The following is a 24,202-nucleotide window of genomic DNA, read 5'->3' as shown; positions in this document are numbered from 1 at the left end:
CTGGTATCTGAGGTTTTTTGCAGGGGGAATTCATTTTGCTTGTTTTTTTAATTGGCTATGTTATTCACATAGTCCAAACAGTCTGTTCAAAGACTCAGACTATCTCTCAGTTATATCTGATTTATCATCTTCTCTAAAATGTCCTCCATTTAACAGAAGCTATTTTGATCAAAGCATATAACCTTTACAGTGATTTTCAACTACTGTCATTAAATGCAGCCTGATTTGCAGCTGCATTTTACCAACCTGTAAGTTTTTGCTTTCCCAGGTGTTTGGTCCAGGGGACATCTCATTTAAGCACCTTTTCTGTTGATAATCAAGACCCTCTAGTACAGCAAAAGTATGAATTATTGTAAACATATTTAAACTAAATTCAAAATATTTACAGTAGCTCAGCATGCTTTCTATTCCATCTTTTCTGCTTCCTTTTGTCTTCCTAAAAAGATACTCAGTCTAAAGCTTTAACAGACTCATCTCAGTTCTGTTTAGAGTAGTGATGAGCAAGCTATTTTTCTCAAAGTAGCTCCTGCAAGGAGACTATTTTTTCAAAATAGAGCTGCCAATCACTTGACAGAACCATACCTTGTGACTACCAGGCAAGTTTGGCTGTTCTCTGACTTTCAGAGGGAGTGTTTCCTAACAAATTCCCTCCTCTTACATTAAGAAATGTACTGTAAGTGTCTATGAATGTAATTCAGACAGTTTTGATGTGAAGCTCGACTGATTTCTGGAACATATTGTGTTATGAGTAAATTTCCACAGCATGCCACACATTTCCTAGGTTTACTTTAGATCTTTTGCCAAGATTAACAGCATTTCTTTCATGTTGCTTTCTTTACATTTATATCTATATTCCATGTTTAACATAATGTTTCTGTGGGTCTGGAGAAAGCATTAAAGATCTTTAACTTTAAAATTCATAATTTGTTGCTTTCTAAACACTCTGCTTCATCCATTATTACACTTTGCATTTGTTTCTTTATAATTCACTCAACCTTCCCTTCTGAAAACTTCATGAACCAATAAAATGTGCTGACTTTTCACAAGCTTGGAAATGCAAGATCTGCCTTATACTGATTTATCCATGAAATAAAACAATTTAGGGTAGCTTAAACAATGCACAGAAAGGACAACCACCTCTAATTCTGCACATATTACATAACTAACTATAAACATCTTTTAACACATCTAAATCAGTTGCTTTTGCCTCTACTACATTCTATTAAACCCTTACGTGGTTTTGGTTCATTATTTCTACAATTAAATGCCTTAATGTTCATTTCATATAGTGTGTTATCAATTTGCTATAAATTTGATGTGCCTTCAAAAGGTAACACACACTTTGTATCTCAGAGTTACAAGAACGTGACAATCTCTGTCATTTTCACATGTGGCATACTGACCTGGTCATCATAACGGTAAGTGAGGAATTGTTCCCCCGTGGTATCCTCAAGAAAACTCCCCTGTGGAGAAAGTGCAAACTCAGGCAAGAAGTATGCACCTTGGGATTGCTCTGCTCTTGTCTGTAAGAGATTCAGAAAGGTCACATTACAGCTACTAAAAACACAAATTTTAAAAAACTCTATGTGTATAATTACAAAGACTAGATATGAACTTCTGGGGGAAAAAAAGAAGTTATGTGTTTTCAGACAAGGATTTCTGGGTGGATACTTTGCTGCAGAGCTCTGTGACAAGGATATGCCAAATGCTTACAGAGGTCCAAAACCCAACACAATGCCTCAAATAGCAGGATCATCTAATAAACAAAAAGATACCATCTCTGGCTTATCAACCATCACTGCTGAAAGACACTGTGAAAACCCGCTAGAAAAGCAACATTTGGCTACACATTCTTTTCCCTTATACACTTCACTAGACTGTTACTGGCTGCTGCAGGTCATGGGCTTTTGGTTAAACGCAGTATATCAATTCTTACAGGAAGATACAAATACATAGAATCATAGAATAACTCAGCTTGGAAAATATCTTGAGAGCTCATCTAGTCCAGCCTTCTCAAAGTAGGGTAACCTATGAAACCATGACGTGGTGAATTACTTTCCCATCCTGCAGGAAGCTATTACTGCAAAGAAGAAATCTGAAGGGAGCGGGGAATGACTGGAGTGAACACCAGGCGGTACATATTAGTTCTGTACGCTATTCACAATTTGTGAACAGCATTTAAGAACAGACTGGGAGAGGAAGAAAGGCCTGTTTCAAGCTACAGAGGAGCTAATTCTGTCAGAATCAGTCAGTACCTCCAGCTGGGCTGTCTGCCACCTGGGCCCCTATTAGACAAATGGCTTTTGCTTAACTGATCTGTGCATGTTCAGTAATTGGAACACACCTGAAACGTGCTAGACATGCTGAACGCACATACGCTGTCGTTACATAGTAGGTCTAAAGCTTCCCAGATATGTAGCAAATGTACTGCACAGACTTCTAAATCCTTATTCCTACTACATTGTAACTTTATCCTGAGAAGCTAATTGGCTTGCATACTAGAGAAAATAAGCAATCATCTTTTGAATGCAGAATATTGAGTCCAGCTGTGGTAGGGAGAGAGTGGAAAGGGGCAAGGAGTTGAAAATCACCTTCCAAAAGGTTGAAACCTTTCAGGGAAGAAAACAAGCCCTGAAACGTACGAGTTACTGCTGGACATTTCCCAACGAGTCAACTTAATAAATGGGGTTTAATTAAACTGTTTGTTATATTTTGACATATACATAGTAATTTTACATGAAAGCTAGCACTTGCCATTGACCAGTTTCCAGACTGTTGGCTAGAACTGTATCAAATATAGGTGTGTAATTTCAGTGCCAGATAACTAGAGATTTCAAAAGTAATCCACGTAATTTAACCAGTTTGTGGTGGAAAAGGCAGGCTTTGCAAGACCTTCTGCAGTTTCTCTCCTGCACCAAGCTCACGACATATCATAAAAAGCAGATGAGATGTCATTTGCAGTATGGGTCTGGAGAAGCTTACATTGCTTTTGCTTACTCTTCTGCAAAGAAGAAGCTGTCAGCTTCTCAGACTGTAAACCCCATCATTCATGACAGCATTAGATTAACATACTTGTTTTAAATCAAGCAATCGTCATATAAACTAGAAATAGTTTGCAAAGGACATGTCTAGACTAGGGTAAAGGTCATATTTTAGCACGCAAGACTGAACAAGATTTTAAAGAGGATTTTTTCATCAGGCCTGCATAAGAGTAATTCATGTTCACATCATGTTATCATGCCATTTCTATAAAGCCTGTTATAACAGTAGTCTACCTTGTACGCTTTAGCCATCTGACTTTATTTATGCAGAATTCAATCGTAAAATACGGAGAATAAATCTACATTTGATAACAATAGTTTCTCCATAAAGCAACGAAGAGATATGCACAGTTATGCTCCATGCTGAATCCAAGCTGGCTGTAGCTGACACAGACCTTGTCATGTTGAGTATAACCCAGACGTGAAACTGGCTGACATAATCTGGCATTTTTCCCCACTGGTTTCAATGGGCTATCGATAGATCCTGTGTGAGGGAATATGGCAGTGATGTAATCCTATGATTTCAGCACAGGACTAATGGATAAGAGATATGCATTCTAAGTCTCAAGTGGCCTGGCTTAAAGTACTTAACATTTCTACCTCAGTTTCCCCAGATGTAAAATACAATTACAACACCAACTGACCTATATTAATGATATATTGTAAAATTCAGTTTATATTTGTAAAATACTTTGGAAAAGAATAGTGTTAAGTACTAGCAATTTATAACAGTATTTTTGAAAGATCTGCCTAATTTATGGGCAGAAGATAATCCAAATTACCCCACCACACTTCTTCGATAAATGTATGTATCACACTTTTTCCCTAGTTTCCTATAAAAAAAATTGTCAGTAGGATATTTAGCAATTAACTTGCTTGTGTTTCTCATCTTTATAAGCTAAAAATTAAAATAGAAATGTCTTTCAACATTCATCAGTATTATGCTTTGAATATAAAAGATGCCAACATTTGAAGCTAAAATAAAAATTTAATAAATATGACATGAGAAACTAAGGGCTTCTCAAACACATTCAGTTTTTGTATTAAAAAATGAGCAGCTAGCCACTAGAGAAGCAGAAGAATGCTTGATAGATTAATAAGGCAAGCAAAATCTGGCTTCCAAGCATGGAAAAATTCAGTGTAAAAGATGAATGTTTTATTAGGTTACACAGGAGGTTACAATGGAAACTGATCTGCTACCTACCTACTATAACCAAAGGAGGAGTGCAGCAAAGCATTTAATTGAAAATAAAAATCTAGGAACACACTATGAGTTGTCATGCAAACCAATGTTGAAGCCAAGTAATTACAGCTGATAAACAATACAAATCAAGAAGTTCATTTAAAAAAAAAATAAATCAAAGCTTCAAATGCTCAAATAACTCTTGTATCAACTCAAAGTTGCAGAAAGTTTTTCCCTTCTAGATATAGGTACCTTCAAATAATCTGCATGTGTTCAATACACTTTCATTCATACATTGTTCTGAGCACAAAATATACTGTTTCCACTTAGTACATTTTATTCCCCACTAAGGAATCTACCAATATTCCTTGTGAAGCTTTTATATTTCTATGGGCACTGCTGCTTAAACAAAATTTGAGTCTGTGGGCTTATAGTATATTTGGGATCATCTCTGAATGACTTGGCTAATCCAGTATAAGTACATGTTTTAAACTAGAGACTGCAAGTGCAATTTTCAGAAAACAATTACATTTCACGCTAGCGTTTTAAGTCTTATTTGACAGCCAGTTTAATGTTATTAGCTTTAAGTTAAATGTGTCAAATTACAAGTACACTTAAGATTTAGAACAGGCATTTTAAAGCAGCTTTTATGATTTTATTAAGCACATGAAGACAGTAGAAGGTGATAATGTAGCCAAACCAGATATAATAATAATCACTACATAAAATTCATTGAATTTAATACATCAGGTAGCTAGGAAGCGTGTACTACTCTACTGACAAAGAAGAAAATTTAAAAGTCTGAAACAGATTGGCATTTCAAAATCTTTCTGGGTATCAGTTAATCGGGACATGTAACTTATTAGTCAGAAACTGAAAAAAATAAGGTCTTCCATTCTACATCATTCTATCTATGTTATCAAGGAGAACTATCCTGATAAATAGATGATGTATGTAAGTTCTAAGAAGCATAAAATGGCACTGTTCTTAATCGACGTCTTATGCACTGAGCACAGCTTTGATCTCAGGCTGTGATTGCTTCCTCACTCATCAGCCCCCACCTGAGTGCTTAAAGACTAAATTACTCTTCCACTTTCAATTGCAGAAGAAAAAATGAACAGCTTATATCCAAGCTGGCAGTTTTTATATCTCCCTCCACAGAGATTTGCATGTTACCATTTTTACTGCTGCCCAATTTCATTGCTTTGTATACTACTCTGACTGGAAGCATCTGCTTGAGTTGAAGTTGCCGATTTCAGGGATTTTATATTTTATGTTATTAGTGAAAGAAAGAGGGATTATTATTGAGTACTTCCCAGCCAATGCTGACATTAGCAAGCAGCATGGCTGAGAAGGACTGAATCTGCTGATAAATAGCGTGCATTACTGAACACCCACATGAACAGTATTTGAAGGAGAGGGGCTTATTTTTAAGCAGCTGTAGTCAATCTAATGGACTGAGTATCTCTTAGTGACAGAAGCACAGGAGGTGGGCTGCTGGGACACATCTTCTAGTTCAGTTTGACCCAAAAGGAATCCCATTAGCACTCTCCGAAACCACTATACAACACAAACTACTTTAACTGGTCTTTTTCCTTGACACCCAGGATTCATATTAACTATTGCCATCCAACTCACTTGTAATTATCAGAGTAATCACTGAAATGTAGAGTTTCCTATGAATAAGAATTACAAATATTAATCATCGGTCATCCCTTCCAAGGTACAGATTAATGTCATCCAAGGATTTAAACCGTTACTGTAATTTCAGATAAATTAAAAAAATGTACTTTAGTCTACAGTTCTCAGGGATCATTTCATACAAAGGTTATGACAAAGTTCATCTGAACGTCATGATAATATGCCACTATACTACTTAATCATAGCCACAAGGAGATCAGAAAGTATATATAAATATGTTCCGTATTTATATATAAACAGCAGAAGTGAGCTTTCTGCAAAGTCTGTGTTGTGAAGGTCAAAAGATGAGAAAGCAGAGACAGAACGCCTCAAAGGAATTGCTTGAACATAATTAGAAATAAAATACTATTGTTTCAGGTACAGAGGAATTTTAAATTTTAGCATTTCTTGGCACCAAGAAGCACATTTCAAAAAAAAAAAAGGAAAAACTGTGCTCTTATGTACACTTCTTAATGCAAATCAGCATTACCTCAGTTTAAATCAATCATCCCCTAACTAACCCTGCATGCTTGCTGAAATTGGGAGTATAATGACAACAAACGGGTTTGTGTAAAGAAGGTTAAAACTTCAAAATTATCTATTTTAAATGCCAAAGATGACAAAATACCATACTCCTCCTGAAACTGCCTCAACAACTTGTTTTTAAAAAGAGGAACAGATAAAAGATAAAGGTCCAGTCACTTAGAGCTTTATAGTTATGCGCAACTGCACTATCTTGCCCAAAGTAAATTCTATTTAAAATAAAATAAAATAAAATAAATTTAAAAAAAGAGACCAGCACAGTGAAGGCAGTTTGCTTCCCATAGTTTTGTGGGTCTTTTATTAGTTCTTGTTGGAAGGGGGGAATTGGACAGGGTCTTGAGAGTGTCAGTTTCCAGAATCACTGTTTTAGGGGGAAAGATGGGAAAAGCAGATAAAGCGAGAAAACTATCTCCATTCTTAATGACTCGTAAATACACGTTTGTCAGATTAATATGCATGGCAAGTCCAATCATATACCAAAATGTGTGCCTTTTGATTTAATTCAAGTTAAATACCTGTCTAGGAAGCTGCTGTAGCATATGATTTACACCCCAGGGAAGTAATATACCAGCTAAGTAGCAGTTCGTTTTAATGGATTTTCAAGGACTCCAGTACAAAAATGTTAGATTGAGCATAGCACTCCAGCTTCACCACAACATGAAGTGTGTTAGTAGATAAACAAAGCCACATTAGCAGTTCAAAACTTCAGATATCTCCAGAGCAAGCAATCCTGATGAATAAATATCTAGTAAGACTCAGATTAGCTTTTGTTATGGCAAAGATTCACAAAAACAACTTCCTAATGCTAGACACTCTGAAACATTTAAAGACCCTCAGTTCACTTCAACTGAGTTTCCAGAGAAGCTGCCAGCAGCTCAGCATTTCTGGAGACCAAGTCAATTATTTAATTATTAAACTAAGAGGCCAGCATTTTAAACCATAATTAAACTATAAACATCATTTCTTCTAAAAAAAGAAAAAGGACTCAGCTGAACAGATGAAAGCCAAGCACTTCTTCATAAAAGAACCCTGAAACACTCAGCATGACTGTCAAATTTCATCAGGGAAGTCACAAGTGAAATTATGAGACAGCCTGAAAGACTGAAGCAAAAGTCCTTCCAGGGACAGACCTCAAGTGCGTGATTGTTTTTCCGTGGTGTGTGCTCTGTATTAAAGGCAAAGTTCTGACCTGATTTAAGCCCAAATCTAATGATTTTTCCTCTCATCTCTCATTCTCTCATCTCTCATTCTAGACCTATTTAGAACCTGTAGAAATAAAGCAAGCTTGGGAAAATGTGCCTGTAAGTTGGAGATACATACAAAGATAAGCAAAAGCAATTCATAAGTATTTTGCATAAGCCACCTATTTATGATATAGTAAAATGCTTTCAGCAAGCAACTTAGAAACTGAAAATCCAGCTATTATTTGAATAGCATCTACTATTGAAAACTGAACTTAAGCTATAACTACAGTCACATTCATAACCAAGAAAGCCACTGCCTGCATCATCTCAGCTGCTTAAACCAAGCCCATTCTGCACCTATTCAAGTATGAGGAGTTATTCCACTGAGTTGAACGTGCTTAAGATGACATCATGAAAACAACAGTGCTCAGTCCAAACCTTTTTTCATGCTGTAGGTTCGTACAACTTAAAGCCAACACTGAACACGACAAGGATAATGGAAATAATTTTGGTTTTAAATTAAGATACTATCTTTCCATCTTTTCAAAAGGATATTTCTACTAATTTTTTTCTAGATTAAATGTAAATACATTTTCTTTGGCATAGCTTGGGCAGCAGCCCGCAATCAACATATTTGGAAAATCTTTTTCTGTACCTTCTAAAATTTATACTAGTGATTAAGCTTTTGGATATTTATCAACATCTACTTATGTTTTCTCTTGCTATGGTCTGGCTAAAAGCTTAAACTTTTCACTGAAAGGCTACAGTAGTATTTAGCCAAAATCTCATTTAGTTTCAAAACCCAGCGTAAATATCAAATGTTTCATATTTCCAAAAGAAATATGAAGCCTGGAGTTTTCCTTCTTCCAATGAAGCTGCTTCTAAACTCTGTGTCAGGCAGACTCTGCCTTCTTTCCAAAGGATTGATTTGATGTGCCTAATACTTGCTTTTAAATGAGCTGCACTAGCAGACTGAGGTTGCGCCCAGTGCTATCAGTGGCAAAGTTCCCACCCCCATCCTTACAGAGTCAGGGCCCAAATACCTCTGCAGCAAGACAACATCCCTTGCAGTATAACACTTACTATTAGGGCTGTGAATTACTCTAGATATATTCAATGATTTTTAGCTTTACATAAATAAGAGCCAAGGTGAAAAATACAGCACGCAGAAGAGATGACCCTAGAGCAGTTAATTTCCAATTATTATCAGAATGTTAGAGACTGTGGCTCAGATTCTGTTGTCAAAATATGCAATGCCCAATTATTTCTTTAAGTCTTTAGTCTAGCCTTGGGGGAATGGGCACAACAATATTTAAAGCCAATATTAAAAGCAATTTTATAGCATATAGACAAAACATATACTATAAAATCTGGGTATTACTATTACCACGGAGAGTAAAGTTTCACATACAAAGTGTACAAGCCCGTTCTCAAGAACAAGAAAAAAGGGTTGCAAAGATATGGATTTACCAGTAGGAAAAGAAGAAATTAGATAACAAAAAACCCCAGTAATTTTAATCCCTGCCCTCTGATTTTGTTTCACAGCAGTGATACTACTTATATTGCCAGCATAGTGGGATGTCTACTTGGTCTCCTTACAGATGCTGAGAAGCTGCATTAAGTATACCAATGGCATCAGTGTTGAAAGGCTGAGAGGAGCTGGCAGTATGGTGAGAAGGGACTGTACCTGCTGTATGGAGGGAAAGAAATTCATTCTTGAACTCATATCTCCTGTATACACTGCTTGATTATTTGCATTTTTCTACTTCTTGTTTATGTGTTTTATATAAAGGTCTTGTTCAACAATTTCTTATATAAAACACTGCCTTATGATAATGTGAAATTCTAACTGCTCTGAATAATGAAGGAAGATTATACCTGCACCTTCTCAGAGGCTTGATGCTTTGGGGGCAGGGGGATTGGTTGAGGGATGTTTTCACTTTTTTTTTTTAAGATGAAAGTTTTACTAAGATGAACACTCCTCTGTGCCTAGACAGTGAAAGGGAAGGAATACCTTGTTAAAAAAAAAACACACACAACTGAAAATGAGACAAAATACCATTTCACTAAAACCTCTTTCTAAAGTCTTGCAAGCAAGACAGACGTAGATGACTGAAGTCTTTAAAAAGTTGGGGGGGTTTATCTCTTCTTTCAGCATATGTTCCACTCTTCCAAACAAAACCCTCCTTTTGTTCTTTATTTAGTAACCTAATAAGTGGTAAAATTCTTATCATAAATCAAGACCTTTCAGCATTATTGGAGCATGTTCTCATGGAACTCTATTTATCTCTTATTCATTGAAGGTTTCTAAGGGTTCTTATGATCTCCATAGCAAAAAATATGCTACAAAAGTGCTTCCAGCATCCTTAGTAAAGAAACCAGGATAATCTGTAGTTTTTTGGGTTGTTGTTTTTAAGTTGTGTTGTGATTTAACCCAGCAGGTAGCTAAACACCACACAGCCATTCACCCTCTCCCCCCTCTCTGCGGGATGGTGGAGAGAATCAGAAAAAAAGGTAAAACTCGTGGGTTCAAATAAAGACAGTTTAATAGGATAGAAAAGGAAGGGAAATTAATAATAATTACAAAAGAATATATAAAACAAGTGATGTCCAATATAATTGCTCACCACCTACTGACTGAGTCCAGCCAGTCCCCAAGCAGCAATCAGCAGCTCCCAGCCAGCTCCCCCCAGTTTTATTGTTCAGCATGACCTCGTATGGTCTGGAATATCCCGTTGGTCAGCTGGGGTCAGCTGTCCCGGCTGTGTTGCCTCTCAGTTTCTTGCACCCCAGCCTCCTCACTAGCAGGGCATGCGAGAAGCTGAAGAGTCCTTGACTGAATATAAGCACTGCTCAGCAACAAAGAAAACATCAGTGTGTTAACATTATTCTCATCCTAAATTCAAAACATAGCACTGTACCAGCTATTAGTAAGAAAATTAACTCTGTCCCAGACAAAACCAGGACCATTTTGTTGAAGTGACCTTTACCATGAACGCCATGTGGTGAAAGAATTATTTTGCTAAACTGACAAACTTCTAACAAATAGACTCATTTGCAGGAAACAAACTTGCTTGTCTACCTATGGACATGATTGCAGCTCCAGTTAACACACTAGAGGAGACTGGAAGCATAATCTTTGAGGAGCAGCAGATTTATTTACAAAAGGCAAAAAAGGAGCATAGTTTAAGGCTACATAGGATCACTGTCAGAGGCAGTGGAATTATAAAGTAAAAAGAAAAATCAGCACATGCACTGAATGAAGATTCACATTGCTGAAGGAGTAGAAGAACAAACTAAATAAAATGAGCAAACATACAGTGTGATTCCTTCATTGATCAATAGGAGCCTTTATCATGGAGGGGCAAGACGCTTTAGTACCTTTGGCAGGCCATACATTAACATAGACCTCAGGATTATTCAATAACAGCAAAAAAAAAAAATTACAATTGTGGGCCACACGATACAAAAGAGAGGCTGTAGCAGGCTATGGGCTGCAGATGCCTAATTCTTTACTAATGAGATAAATAGCTCCCAATAGGCTTGCAAGGGCAACATCACCGTTTTCTAATAAATCACTTCCTTCTCACCCTCTTCCCCAATATTCAGGCTGGACAATTGCTCTAATGCTAAAGAAATTGTACAAGAAAGGTATGTATGATCACAGATAACCAGCAATTGCATCTAAACAGGAAGCCTCCTACAAGCTAACATCAAGCAAGAATTTTGGGCAGGTGAAACTTCACAGCACCATTTTGTAAGTAATCCTGCACAGCACTTGCAAAATGCTCCTTTGTTTTCATTTGGACACAGTGACATGCCCACACTGATGTGACTGCAGGATTATGCATAGATATGACCAACCTTTCCACACAGAAGTTTAAACACACCGAGGAAGATGATACAGGTGGCTGGAAATCTGCATATAAATATGTGAGCAAAATGGGATCTAGCACATTGCTGGGTACTGCAAAAAAAAATTTATTAGCCACCATCAGATAAATAGGCTAATAATGAGAGAATGTAGGAGACAAGACTTTACGCAATACTTAGTTCCTATAAAGTACATTACAGAGTTAGAAAACACACTTAGCTCTTATATACTATAGTATTATAGTACTATTCATCAAGAGATCTCATGACTCAAAGTTGTCATTATCCTCATTTTACAATGGCTGCTCTCAGGAGAGTCTGGCTAAGAATGACATCGGGACTCCTGACTCAGATTTTCCCAATTCTTTTTAATTTAAATTATAACCTTAATGTTATGAATGTTATGTTATGTTAGCGTGATTATTTATATTTAATTTCCTTTTGAGTTTTTTCTTTAATAGTGATATAATTTGAACTGACATAGTAACATGCTTTTCATATACTTCAGTTGAAATTGTGCCTAAGGGCAGTGAAATTCTCATCCATAAGCTGTGTAAGGAAAAAAAACTGGCACTCAGAAGCCAAACACCTGCTAGAACTAGTGGCGGATCCAGATTTTTAAGAGAATTCCTGTGGCATAATGAAAACACAAAGAAGGGAAACGTGTGGGGCAATGGAATGATATTAAAACCACTGAACCTGGGGGTGGAGGGGCGAAGAATCCTAAACCACTGTATACTTCAGAGCTAAATACTGAAGATCTTAACATTAAAGATGTTCACAATTGTAATTATAAGCAGAGACTTCTGCAATGTGGGTAAGGCTGAACAGTGACTCTATCATATATTGCAGGGCACTACCATGCCTTTCACTGCTAATTATAGAGTCTTCTCCCTGTTCCTCAATCTCAGTACATCTGCTTGCGATTCAGGTGGCAAAGGAAAACTGGCAAGTATTCAGCCCCCAAAAAGCCTGGCCTAGCACAAACAATTTTTCATCATTGCATACTGTTTATGCAGTGTTGTCATCAGCAACAGCATGGTGTTTATCATGAACTGAACAGGTAGATGAAATGTACGAAATTGCTCTGCTACTGTAAATTGCTACACATTCTCGTAACAGAAACAGACCTGGAAACAAGCAAACTCTCAGCCACCAAGAACTGGAATAATTTCTCAATAAGAAAATACATCTTTGGTGCAACTATTTTGAAGATCAAATAGCCCAAAACTCAAGGTGGAGAACAGAAAGACCATGCAACTATGCAACTCTGACAGATCAGGAAGACAGAAAGTTTGACAAACATTACCATCACAAAGCTCCTCAATGAAAGACACCCTCAAAGAGTCCTGTAAACACCATATAAACAGGTATAATCCAGTAATACGGAGAATAAGGTGGCAAGATTCCTCTTCAGAGAAGAGTCAAATCGAATTACTGTAGGATACATAAATATCCCCCTAAAAAAGAATATACTTATGTCATACACACAAAGGTCACCCAGCTATACTTAAATAACTAATACCGAATTAACACAAGAACAACCTTTATCAATCAGTGGTGTTTGCTGACCTACTTCAGTGACTTCCGCAATGAATAAATACATATATAAGGTTGTGTAAAGGCTTGCACATCCACAGATCAACAGAGCAAAATTGCTCAGGTAAGTGGAGAACTGAACTCAGTGGTGCCAGAACTTCTCTTGTTCCAAAGGTACTAACATGACCTGCACGAAACAGGCCACAGAACTAGGTGAGGAAATTTCTGCAAGTTCATCACTTCTTTTTAACATAGGAAACATTTTCTAAAAGGTTCAGTCAGTTTAGAGTGCACCAAGGAAAAGGGGATATACATTATTTCCTCACTTAATTACCTCCATCACAAAAATTCTGCGTATTTTTGCTCTGAACTTGCCTAGCTTCTGATTTTGGCCTTTGGATGGGCCTGGGAGGTGGGGGTAGTGTGCGCTATATTACACTTCCTGTATTATCAGAAGTAATTTTCTTCCTTTTCCTTAAAAAAGTTTGGAAAGGTGATGTGTGGTAGCCTAACAGCACCCACATGACCAAAATACTTAGAAACATACTCCTAGTACTGCTATCCCATGGAACAGGAGAGTTTGGGCTAACGCTGTTCTTCATCCACCTTTCTCAGCAGAGCACTGAGAGCACCTGCTACCATCTTGTCAACACAACTTCAAAAAGGGGCCTGGGGTGAAGAGGTATCCCAAAATTCTAGTTACAAAGACAGACCACCCTGAGTAAAAGTGTAAGTAATCGAAATGGTTCTCCTCCCTGTTACCTCTAGCTGATGAATCCTTTCTCACCTGAAAGAAATTAGACTGTAGAGAATGCCACAGCCAGATGTTCACTCTCAGGCTAACTTATGATTTACAACAGCTCACCACATGAATGTGTCTAACACATGGCGAGGGAAACGTGATTTTTTCCACTGTTAGTTTTCCACCACTTCTGATAATTTTAGTGATGTTAACCCAGTTCTTCACCTACTCTTCTTTCTCCATTGCAGTAAGTCCCTCTGCAGGGTTTATGGACTGATCAGCCTAGCACATTGACTCGGTCAGGCACATTTTCACAATAAGGAAGCAGTTAAATGGTCATGGCTCTGCTGCAGGAATGTTGATTTAAGGCTATTAATAAGGCACATGAGGTGAATGCCTTTCAGCCAAGCGCCCTCCACGTGTGCACACCTGTTTCAGCATGATTTTAAAAAAATTCCCAAAAGAAACTGTTCACAGCACGCAGTCTCTAAGTCTCAAATAAGTTTCTGCAAATACTTTAGAGCTTTTAACCTTTTTGTGCTTTACTGATGTCAGGAATACCATTACACCAACCACCAGGTAAAGCATCCTACTTCCTAGTAAACCGTTTTTCCCTAAGAAATTATTTTGGTCTTATTAGCACATCTCATCTACCACTTTGAGATTGTCACTGACTTCCAGTGTCGTGATCATTCCCACCTGATCTTCTGCTGCCAAAATGCTTTCCCTGACCCAGGCCCACTGTTCAAACATCTCAACTCACCTCTCCAGCATGCATCCATCCATATGTATTTAACTTAGCCTCATTTAAATGTCAGCCAAACTATTCCCTCAGTCCAGTGATGCCAGCTCTGGTATCTTTGATCCACCCATTTGCTAACTCCCTGTTAAAACTTTTGGGGAGAGAGAGGATGGTTTTTCTCCAAGGGTACTTTGCCTTTGTCTCTTACCAGTAAAAGCATCTCAAGCAGGGCAAGGTTTTAACTGTGTGTTGTATTGAGCTGAACACACTGTCCAGCACTAACAAAGCAAAGGCTGACTAGAAAAAGGTCAATAAGTGGACAAAACCCAAATATAACAAAAGAAGCGAAGCACCCCAAAAAAAGGCAAAGTCTTCAAATCGGAAAAGACCAAGTATTAAAGAGGACCTACTGTTAATCTGAAGATTGTCCCCTTCCTGGTCACAATTTACCTACTAGCATTAACTGACAGTATTTCACATGTACACTTACAATAAGCCACTACCTAGATAACTATGCTTTAGCAGTAAAAAATACAGCAATTAAAAGGTCACATGACAGGCCCTGCAGGCATCTCTTCACTGACAACTGTTAAGACTAATGGTCATTAGTTTAATGACTCTCGGTTTTGTTCGTCTACATAATGTGTACAGCAACACTGCAGGACTGATATGCTGAAGGGGAAAGGGCTCTTACTGAGGTGAGAAAAGATAAACACAGGATCTGCTGCTGGAAAGAATGAAATAAATCCTCTGAACAAACCAGAATTGCTGAAATGTTAAAAGACACAGCCAAGCAAGTCAGACATAGAATGAAAATAGAAACTGCTAATTCAGAACAGGATGCCTGCTCTAATCAAGATAGTTTCAACGCTAAAATTTTATTACCCATCTTCCATGACCAGCAAAAAATTTCATTAAGCAGTTTTAAAATGTTCCAGGTGATTACAGAATGACATTCAATGAACATGACAACAGAAAAAGGATGAAAAATTGACATTACATTTGTAATTCAAAGGCACAACATTGTCTAACGTTTTGGAATTTAAAAAAGTATGATGCTTTCTTAAATGCTCTGCATTTTCTTTTTTAAATATTTTAAGCAGCAAGTGTCTTCACTGTGACTGATCTCATCAACATAACATTTTTAACCCTCTAATGGTCTATATTCCAAATGCAACCAGTAGCGAGTATAAGTGATTAACACAGGTATCACAGAAGGAACATTAAAAGAGAGGCCATGTGATTACATTCCTAGTCACTCATCTTGTATTCACACTCAAACAGCTGAAGTGGAGTGAATTGCTTCGCTATGTGTGCACAGCTCTGGGAACTTGGCTACCATATCCACAATATGTGATTTGCCAATACATACCACCTGCATACTGAGGGAACGGAAGACCTTCCTGTGGAGGAATATCTTCCCATCCTGTGTGGGTGTACAGAAGCAGATGTGTACGTACAGTGGATAGCTCCCAGGACAGATGAATTGAGACATGTCATAAGTCATGCATGGCTTTCCAATAATGATTATCTTTCTACAGGAAATTTAACAAAATAATTTTACTCCTTCAGAATACTGGATTGGAGTTTATGATGGCATAGCAGATGGCTAGTAAGATGAATTATCTTGTTTCCTTCTCTTTTCTAGCTGTTTGAAGAACCTAATTGTAGGGGGTGATAACTGTTTCAGCACGTACCTAGTTACTGGAACTTCACTGAATCTTCTGGCAACTAAAAATTAGACACACAACTGTACAGCAAATAGAGGCTGTAGCTAAGCTCCTGAAAAGCCCTCCTACCTTGACCAATACAGGAAAGGCCGTGGAGGGACTGACTCTTATTGTTGCTTCTGGTACAATCAAATCTTTTAACGCATTTGTCTTGCATGCAAAATGTGACATAGACATCTTTCAGAAGGCAAGTCATTCAGCCTCCCCTCCTTCAACAAAGTGGAAAACACCACTATTTTTCACAGAAGTAGGACAACTACTAAGGAATCCTTTCAAAAGCAGCTTTTATATACTGGATTCTAAAAGAGTACACATAATCTTGGTTTGTCCACTTGACCTTGTCTTTTGAAAAGCTGTCATGTCTCTTGTAGGACAAGGGATACTCCGCTCACTACTTTCAAAAACAGCAAGGGCAAGGGAAAACACAGCATTTCCAATACTTGCCTGATTTCTAACCAGCAGTGCAAAATCACCTATTCTTGCATATCTAGCAGCTTCTCTTTTACCGCTGCCATTTGCACATAAGGTTAAACAGGATTCTTGACAGCATAGTTTAATTTTAAAGATTTACAGAAGGGCACTATTCCTACAGAATATTTTTCAACTATTCCTGAGCACTTTTGGATGGATCTGTGCAATAACCTCCCCTGAATTTTCTTATCCGCAGTCAGCTCTTAGTTTGCCAGTACAAGCTAATGTGAGATAGCAGGCCAACCCTAACAGTTCAATAGCTAAAGGTTTAGCATGGTTCCAGATTCTCATATGTTTGTCTTTAGCATTCTAAGACTATTCAAAATACAGACAGAATCCAAGAACAATGGACTGTGCAAAGGCAGGGAAATAAATTCATCCGCCCTTTTATTTAATTGCAGAGAATTCCTTTTGCCCTAGGTATCTATAACTTCTCAGACTAAAGCAACCCTGACACTAGAAACTGCTACAGGTAGAACCTACACAATCTATTAAATTTGCAGTGGTGTAAAATACTGCGCTCTTCCTGATTCAGTCAATCTATTCTTATCCTGCATAATTACACATCTCTTCACATTCTCCACTGCTTTACAAATTGTAAACAAACCGCACAAATTGACGGTCTCACTCTCACAATCAAGCTGTGCTGACTGTGGCAGTAATCCTATTTTCATTTGCACTTTTTACAGGCCTGGCTCCTCTGCGCTTCATACAGAGTAAAATGTTATTATATGAAGCCTAAACAGCATCCATTTTAAATATCAAGACTCGAATATAAATCTTAGCCTGTGTATTTCTCTGCAAGCTTGGCCGTACTTGGAATTACAAGTCCAGAACATCTCCATTTCAGAGCCCAGTCCTTTTTGCCAAGAGATATGGTTCTTTTATCCTCATTATAGTGGGAAAAAAAGCCAACTTGCTGGTCTGACTCAGGCTGTAATTATTCTGTGCCTTTATACAAGCTTTTTATAGTTCCTGGTAAAAGGCTGAAGTGAATCCTACACATCCACACAAGGTCTGAAAGTTGTTGCCCTCTTGCAGAAAACCATCGAAAAATGACTGAATGAGATTTGTCCCTTCTCTATGTGCTTTTCCTTTCTTAGGGTTAGGATGATGCATGCAGTGATTTTGCTCATTTTGCATTACTCCAGCTTTAGTAACAGAGGAGGAGTCTGACTGCAATTTTTTCTGTAAAAAAATGCAACAAATTTCTCAAAAAAGCCTGATTGCCTACTTAAAATCTTCAAAGAAGCAACTACGCACTTTAAAAGGAAATATGGAACAATAATAAAACTTCCAAGTCAAAATGCCTATACCAACAAGATTTAGTATGGTCTCTGTATCTCAAAATAAGCCAAAACTATCTATTCCTGCCATTTACAAACACAGAATCATTCCAAATTGCATAAAAACCATAAGAATCCAAATCAGTCACAAGCATTTCACAGATTAATCAAATGTCTCATGCAGACCAGGAAAACACAGGGCTACGCTGCCCTCCTGGTTTTGCTCCTTCAGCATCGAGCAAAAACCCAATACCTATTCTAAATCAATGTGTTCCATACTACTGCTTCCTGGGAGACTGGGGGGTGAAAACATGTAGGAAAAAGAGCACCATTCTCCCAGGTCTTTACAAGCTATAAAAATCATATTTTAAAATGCCAGTAATATAACAGGAAACGTTGCACTTAAACTCTCAAGTCTACTGTGAGTGGGCAAATGCAAAAACAGGGCACCCCACTTCAATATTCCACCTACTACTACTCATTTTTTTTCTCCTCTCATATATATGAAAAACAGCCAATTTGTACTATTTTCAGAATACTATTCCAGGAACAAAGGAAGTTAATGTACAGCACATTTGAAACAAAGTCAAAATACAAAAACCAAATTCAGCTTCAGTTGAGAAATGTTTTAAATAAATTAAAGTTAATAGAATAAACCCTTCTCTGTAAATCACTTCTTATAATTTCCTTTAGTTAAAGATAACAACATATTGGATTTAAGTCCATACATAACATATCAAATGCTTTTTTTTTTTTACAGAGGATCTATTCATAGCAGCTTGTATTTGCAACATATGCAGCAAATTATACTATTAAACACTTAATCCTAATAAAGTTTAAATTTCAGTCCTAACAATAAAGCTTGCACAAATCCTGCTATACTTGAAATAGGATTCTAGAAATAACCAATAAAAGTCATAGGTAACTATCATGACAATTAATAACTGAACATTTGAGATGTAAAGTTAGCTGTTTACATTAAAAAGTTCTGATGAAATATTAAGAACAATTCTGAATATCTTTTCAATTGGTAAATAAAAATAATGTAAACATTAACAAGATACAGGAAAATAACACGTAGGTGAGAGCCCTGTGAGTCAGTTTACATGTCTCTCAAAAATGTGAGCTCTTACGTGCACTCCATGGCAGCTGTGAATTGACTGATCCCACTGAGAGGCCTTTGCAACTCCAACACCTTACAGAACAGCCGAGTACAGCACCAACCCTCATGCAAATCCACAGCAGGAGAAAAATTGCTACTGCAGTAGAGAGCCTCTGGTACTAACAGCCCATTAAAAAAAAAAAAAAAAAAAAAAAGCATAGGCTGCTACAGCAGCCCTCCAGAAAGAGGAACGGATGTAGATGAGCTACACCAGCATTTGCAAAGCTGAACAGAACTTAACAACTGTCAATGAACAGAATTTAACAGGCATCAGCGCAATGCCTCCGCAAAGAGCAGTAACAGTTTCCGAAAGCAAAATCCATTGGAATCAAGCATGTCCCAATCTAAATTTTATGTCAATTCAAGCATTCCATATATTACATCTGACCTATCTGATGTGAATTATGCAGCTCTGAACAGGATTTTCTTCTAAGCTACCTTATTAAAGAGCCACTTCTAACACAAAAGATAGATCAGGCAAGCAGGCCCCCATTTTATGAGACCAATCATGCCACTGCAAGCCCCAGCTCAAGCAGATATTCAGCCTAGCAAGCTGCAGCATCCTTCAACATGAAACATCAGTCCTCATTTTTCTTGACTCATGTTCTCATTTAGATATGCAAAAACATCTCATTGTGCCTATTTTCTCAACTAAATATAACACCAGGCTAAATCAGTGTATATTGGTTTATACAGCAGCCCTGTAACTTATATGCAAAGAAGAGCCCATCAGGAACCTGCAGTTATCTAAAACTCAACTAAAGACAATCTCCTGAGACTTTGTTAGTGCAATTACATACACTATACATGCCCATGTAACCATATAGGATACATATGGGAATTGAAGTTCTAAAGTTTTAGCGGTGAATTGAGGCTTTCAGCATTGCACACTGCCACCTAAAATGGGCAATGATACATATATATATATTTAGGGATGTTAAACGCTCCTTTAAAAAGAACTTCTCTGCAAAGGCATATACACTTTAACAGGTACATTACATACTTTTGCTTTAACTTAAAGATACAGGTGTAATTTCTTAGAATAATATAGATATCTAACTTTTTCAAACTCATCAATCTTAGACACTGAAAACGTCACCAAGAATTTGGGTTCTTCATCAAAAGGACAGGTTAATGGAACTGGACTTGCCTTGTATCACTTCAGGAATCAGATTATTATAAAAATTAAGAAACTGCCTAAGTAGTATGGAATAATTTCATGAAGGGGTTCAGAGTGGTCTGATTTTCAGAAGAGCTGGGGAAGAACTAGCAGGTGCAAGGATGTTGTACCAGAAAACTGTTCTCTCAGGAGACCAGACAGAGTTGATGACATGGGAAACTCGGGTTGCCAACTTTCTGCAGAGTATATAACCCTGAAACTCTGGGAAAATGAGGTGGATTATGAAGGTCGAAGAGAAAGGCCAGCCCATTACTGAAAGAGAATATAATTGAATTTTGCCAGTTTTATCTGGATGGCTACCCTCTGAAGATGAAGGGCTAGTGCCACTTTTTCATTGCTGTTAGTCTGTTTTCTTCACTTCTCAGCTCCCTCTTTTCACAGACCCAGACCCATCTGGAGCTAAGAAAGCACATTAGCAAAAAATTCCCACAAAGGGTTGGTTTTGTGCAGCCAGCTATGCTTTCCCCACACTTACTGCAGCTTTTCTTGAAAGAGTTCCTCTGAACTCAGTATCCTTACTCTCAGAGTAAGGCATTCTTGAACAGAGTAAGACAGTGTTGAGAGGTAACAGTGGAATCTTAAGGTGGGCTTTGACTATTATGATCCAGGCATGCACATTACTGGTTGTTGGCTGCATAATTCATTCACATTTTGTGCCAGAGGAATCTCTTACTTCATGAGTTAAATTTTATTCATAGCTGAAGTCTACATTCAAAATAATACTGGGCTATTATGGAAGCAAAGACTTATAAAAATTGAAAACTCCCTTTGAAACACATGCTTTCCAGTAAGAACAGCTAGCAAAATGCAAAACACTGTCAACATTCCAACACCATGATGTCAATTTTCATATGCACAGACAAAATGCTACACGTAGAAATCAACTCTCTGTATCTTCCTTATTTATGGTGTGCTTGTATTTCCCTCTATTTTCATTAGCAGAACTGCACCATGCAGTGGAGAGTGCAACCCCTTAAAAGGTTCAAAGGAATCTTCTGAATATAGTAAATCTGGCAAAAAGTCACATCTTCTTAAAAAGTGAATTTCCATGTTCTGCTTCAGTTCTCCTGAAAAATAGCATACATGCTCTAAGGACTGGTTTTGATGTTTCCCTCTGCAGAAGTTCAGAGAAATTCCTGCCAACAGGGATGGTCTGAAACACCTGATAAAATGGTCTTCAATGACACACAATAAAAAAGTGACATGTAAAAAAAATGGAAATCACTTCAAATTTTTCAAGGTTTATAAGCAACAGACAAATTATCTTTATTATTGCCGTTTTTGGTTTTTTTTTTTTTTTTTTCCAGAGGGATAAATGCAGGCAATTTTTAAGAAAACTAACAGCTGCAGACACAGCTTTAAATGCCATCTGTCCTTAGCAGTTACATGAAGAAGAGATGAAATGATTCACACCACACACCAGGAAATACGACAACCAGCTAGTTAGCACTAATGAAATTCAGCCTCAGCTTGCTTCCTATGGGCAGGTCCTGCTCAAGAAAAACTCCCACTGATGTCTCAGGCAAAGTGCCTGCAGACTTCACTGGCACTGTTACTCGAGTGCAGAATGTTGTACTGTTAAGTAGAAAGCTTGAATTTTACAAAATAAGGTCTCACTTGTGGCACAGTAACCTAAGGAAGTCCACAGGGCTCCCCAGCCTGGATCTTTTTCAGGACTGAGGTTTTATACTGCCTAGGCTGAGTCGTCATACTACCACTGATTCAGTGTGATCTTTTGGCAGCCAAGGGATGATGGGACACTCCTATAGCACCAGGTGAACAGGACCAGTTATTTTCTTCAGCGTTCTCAAGGACTGTCCTTAAATAATAAAAAGAAAGTCTACAATTCCTGTATCTCCCCGTTTCTAAATAGTGGCTTCTATGTGACATATGACAGATGGCTCACAGAGGTCTAAATTCAGCAAGAAAAATAAGCAATTATAAACAAATACATCATTGATGTTTGCTAAGGACATAATTCAAGCAAGTTCAAAAGATCAGAACAAGACCCACATGTTCTGTTATCCCAGCTTAGGCCCTTCTCAAGATGGTTATCTACAGGAAGAAATTTTCTCCAAGAAAAGCTTAGTGTTCCCAGTACATCTCTGTTGCTCTTGGAGAAACCATGCATTTTTTAAAAAATAAATTAAAATTCAGCTCATAAATAAAAATCAAAAATATCCAAAAAAATTTCCCTTTCCAAGTAACACTGCTGTTTAAGACTAGGTAAAGATTTAAAAGGTTGCAAGTTAGGAACAGGTGATGCTAAGAGGATATTTGAAAGGCCCATGAGACTCGCAACATTAAGTAAAATGTATTTGCCTACTGCTCTAATTGCTTACTAATTTTCAAATCTATTCCCACTGGAAAAGCGATGGCATTTTAAGCCCAGCTCCTGGCATTAAAAATACATTTATAGCTTCCTCTTAGCAGAAGATAAACAGCTGCATAGTAAAAACTCATACATTAAGATGGCATTCTAGAGGTTTTCTTACAGTTTTGACCAACCTATTGTGTTCTAAATTTAACTGAAAGAGGTAGGAAGAGGAAATGGGAAAAGCATCTGAGTATGCAGTTTCACACTGGGGTGAAGGCAAGTTCTCACTCATGCAGGGTACATGTATGGAATACTTGTGTCTTACAGAAGGACTGATCACATAATGAAAGTGGAATTTAAGCCAAGCCTTATTTAGTAAAATATCAGAAGCCATTTCTCTATTTACCTTGCTTAAGGAAATACTAGTGTTCATTTAAAAACAAGAAAACTACTCCAGCAATTAAGATTACCCCAATTTCCTTGCATAATTAAAAAATCATTCCAAAACTTTAAAATTTGAAAATGCACCAGAAACATAATAAAAATGTTTGTAAAGAAAAAAATAAAAACAATGTAAAAATGCAAAATATTCCCAGCAGACACAAAGAAGTCCAAAATGTAGGCCCCTACATTGGTTTTGAGCAAATTCTTATGCATCCAGGACATACCTCCAGATACACCTGGAGTCTGCAGAATGTATTTCTTTGTTAGTTTATAAATTGGTCATAAGCGACTGCAGGTCTAGGATCGGTTCTAACTTCTAGTTCAGCGATCCTCAAGTGTAGCCCCAAGGAACATCAAAATGGCATAAGAACAGCTGAACTGGTTCAGACCAAGGATCCAACTAGCCCATCAGCTTCCAACAGTAGCCATAACTGGACACTCAAAGAGCACGTCCAGAGAACGTATGCGCAATACTTCCCTGGAATACTTTCCTGATCTCACCTACTTTTCTTAGCCTGCTGTGGTTTGCCTATATAGTAGTACTTAATGGATCTTCCCAGTACTCATCCTGTCTCCCCTGAAACCCATGTAACTACTCAAAAAAACCACCAAACCCTATGGTGCCAAAGGTCATACATGGAGAACCACCACCTTTCATTGTTTTGAATCTGTCCCCTGGGTAGTTTTCTTTAATGGCACTCTGTCCTTATGTTGGAAGAAACAAGTTACCAGCTGATTCCTATCGAGTCTTTCCACCTCATTCATAAAGGAATCAGGACTGTCTGCAGTACTCAAGTATGGGCAAACCAGGAATTCATACAGTGAAAGGATGATGGTCTTCACTTTTTTTACACCTTCCCCTCACAGTATTTCCTACCATTTAGTTTGCACTGTTAACTGCTGCCAAGCTCTGAGGTGGCTGTACCACAAAAAGACTTTCCCAAGAATCACTGATCTAGAGGAAAAGCATAATGGTTAGTCACATAAAGCACCTTATATTCATATAAATAAAGGTATAAAATCAGACTAAAAAAATGAACCTGTTCAAGCAGCCTTATCAGTTAGTGGAATTAGTAAAATCCTTA

The 24,202-nt window shown here is 37.6% G+C and overlaps 1 protein-coding gene across 3 annotated transcripts in view; it reads right to left on the bottom strand.

The window, feature by feature from the left end:
• ADAMTSL3 (ADAMTS like 3) overlaps positions 1-24,202 on the bottom strand; it is a 203,300-nt gene that overhangs the window by 154,158 nt on the left and 24,940 nt on the right. For all 3 annotated transcript variants that reach the window (XM_055811101.1, XM_055811105.1, XM_055811091.1), the window contains one exon: positions 1,404-1,523. In XM_055811101.1, the coding sequence (XP_055667076.1) occupies positions 1,404-1,523 (120 nt within the window). The remainder of the gene's footprint in view (positions 1-1,403; positions 1,524-24,202) is intronic.

This window comes from Falco peregrinus, chromosome 1, assembly GCF_023634155.1.
Source record: "Falco peregrinus isolate bFalPer1 chromosome 1, bFalPer1.pri, whole genome shotgun sequence".
In the NCBI taxonomy this organism is placed as follows: domain Eukaryota; kingdom Metazoa; phylum Chordata; class Aves; order Falconiformes; family Falconidae; genus Falco; species Falco peregrinus.
The sequence above is the reverse complement of the archived record's forward strand: the minus strand, read 5'-3'. Positions and strand labels throughout refer to the sequence as shown.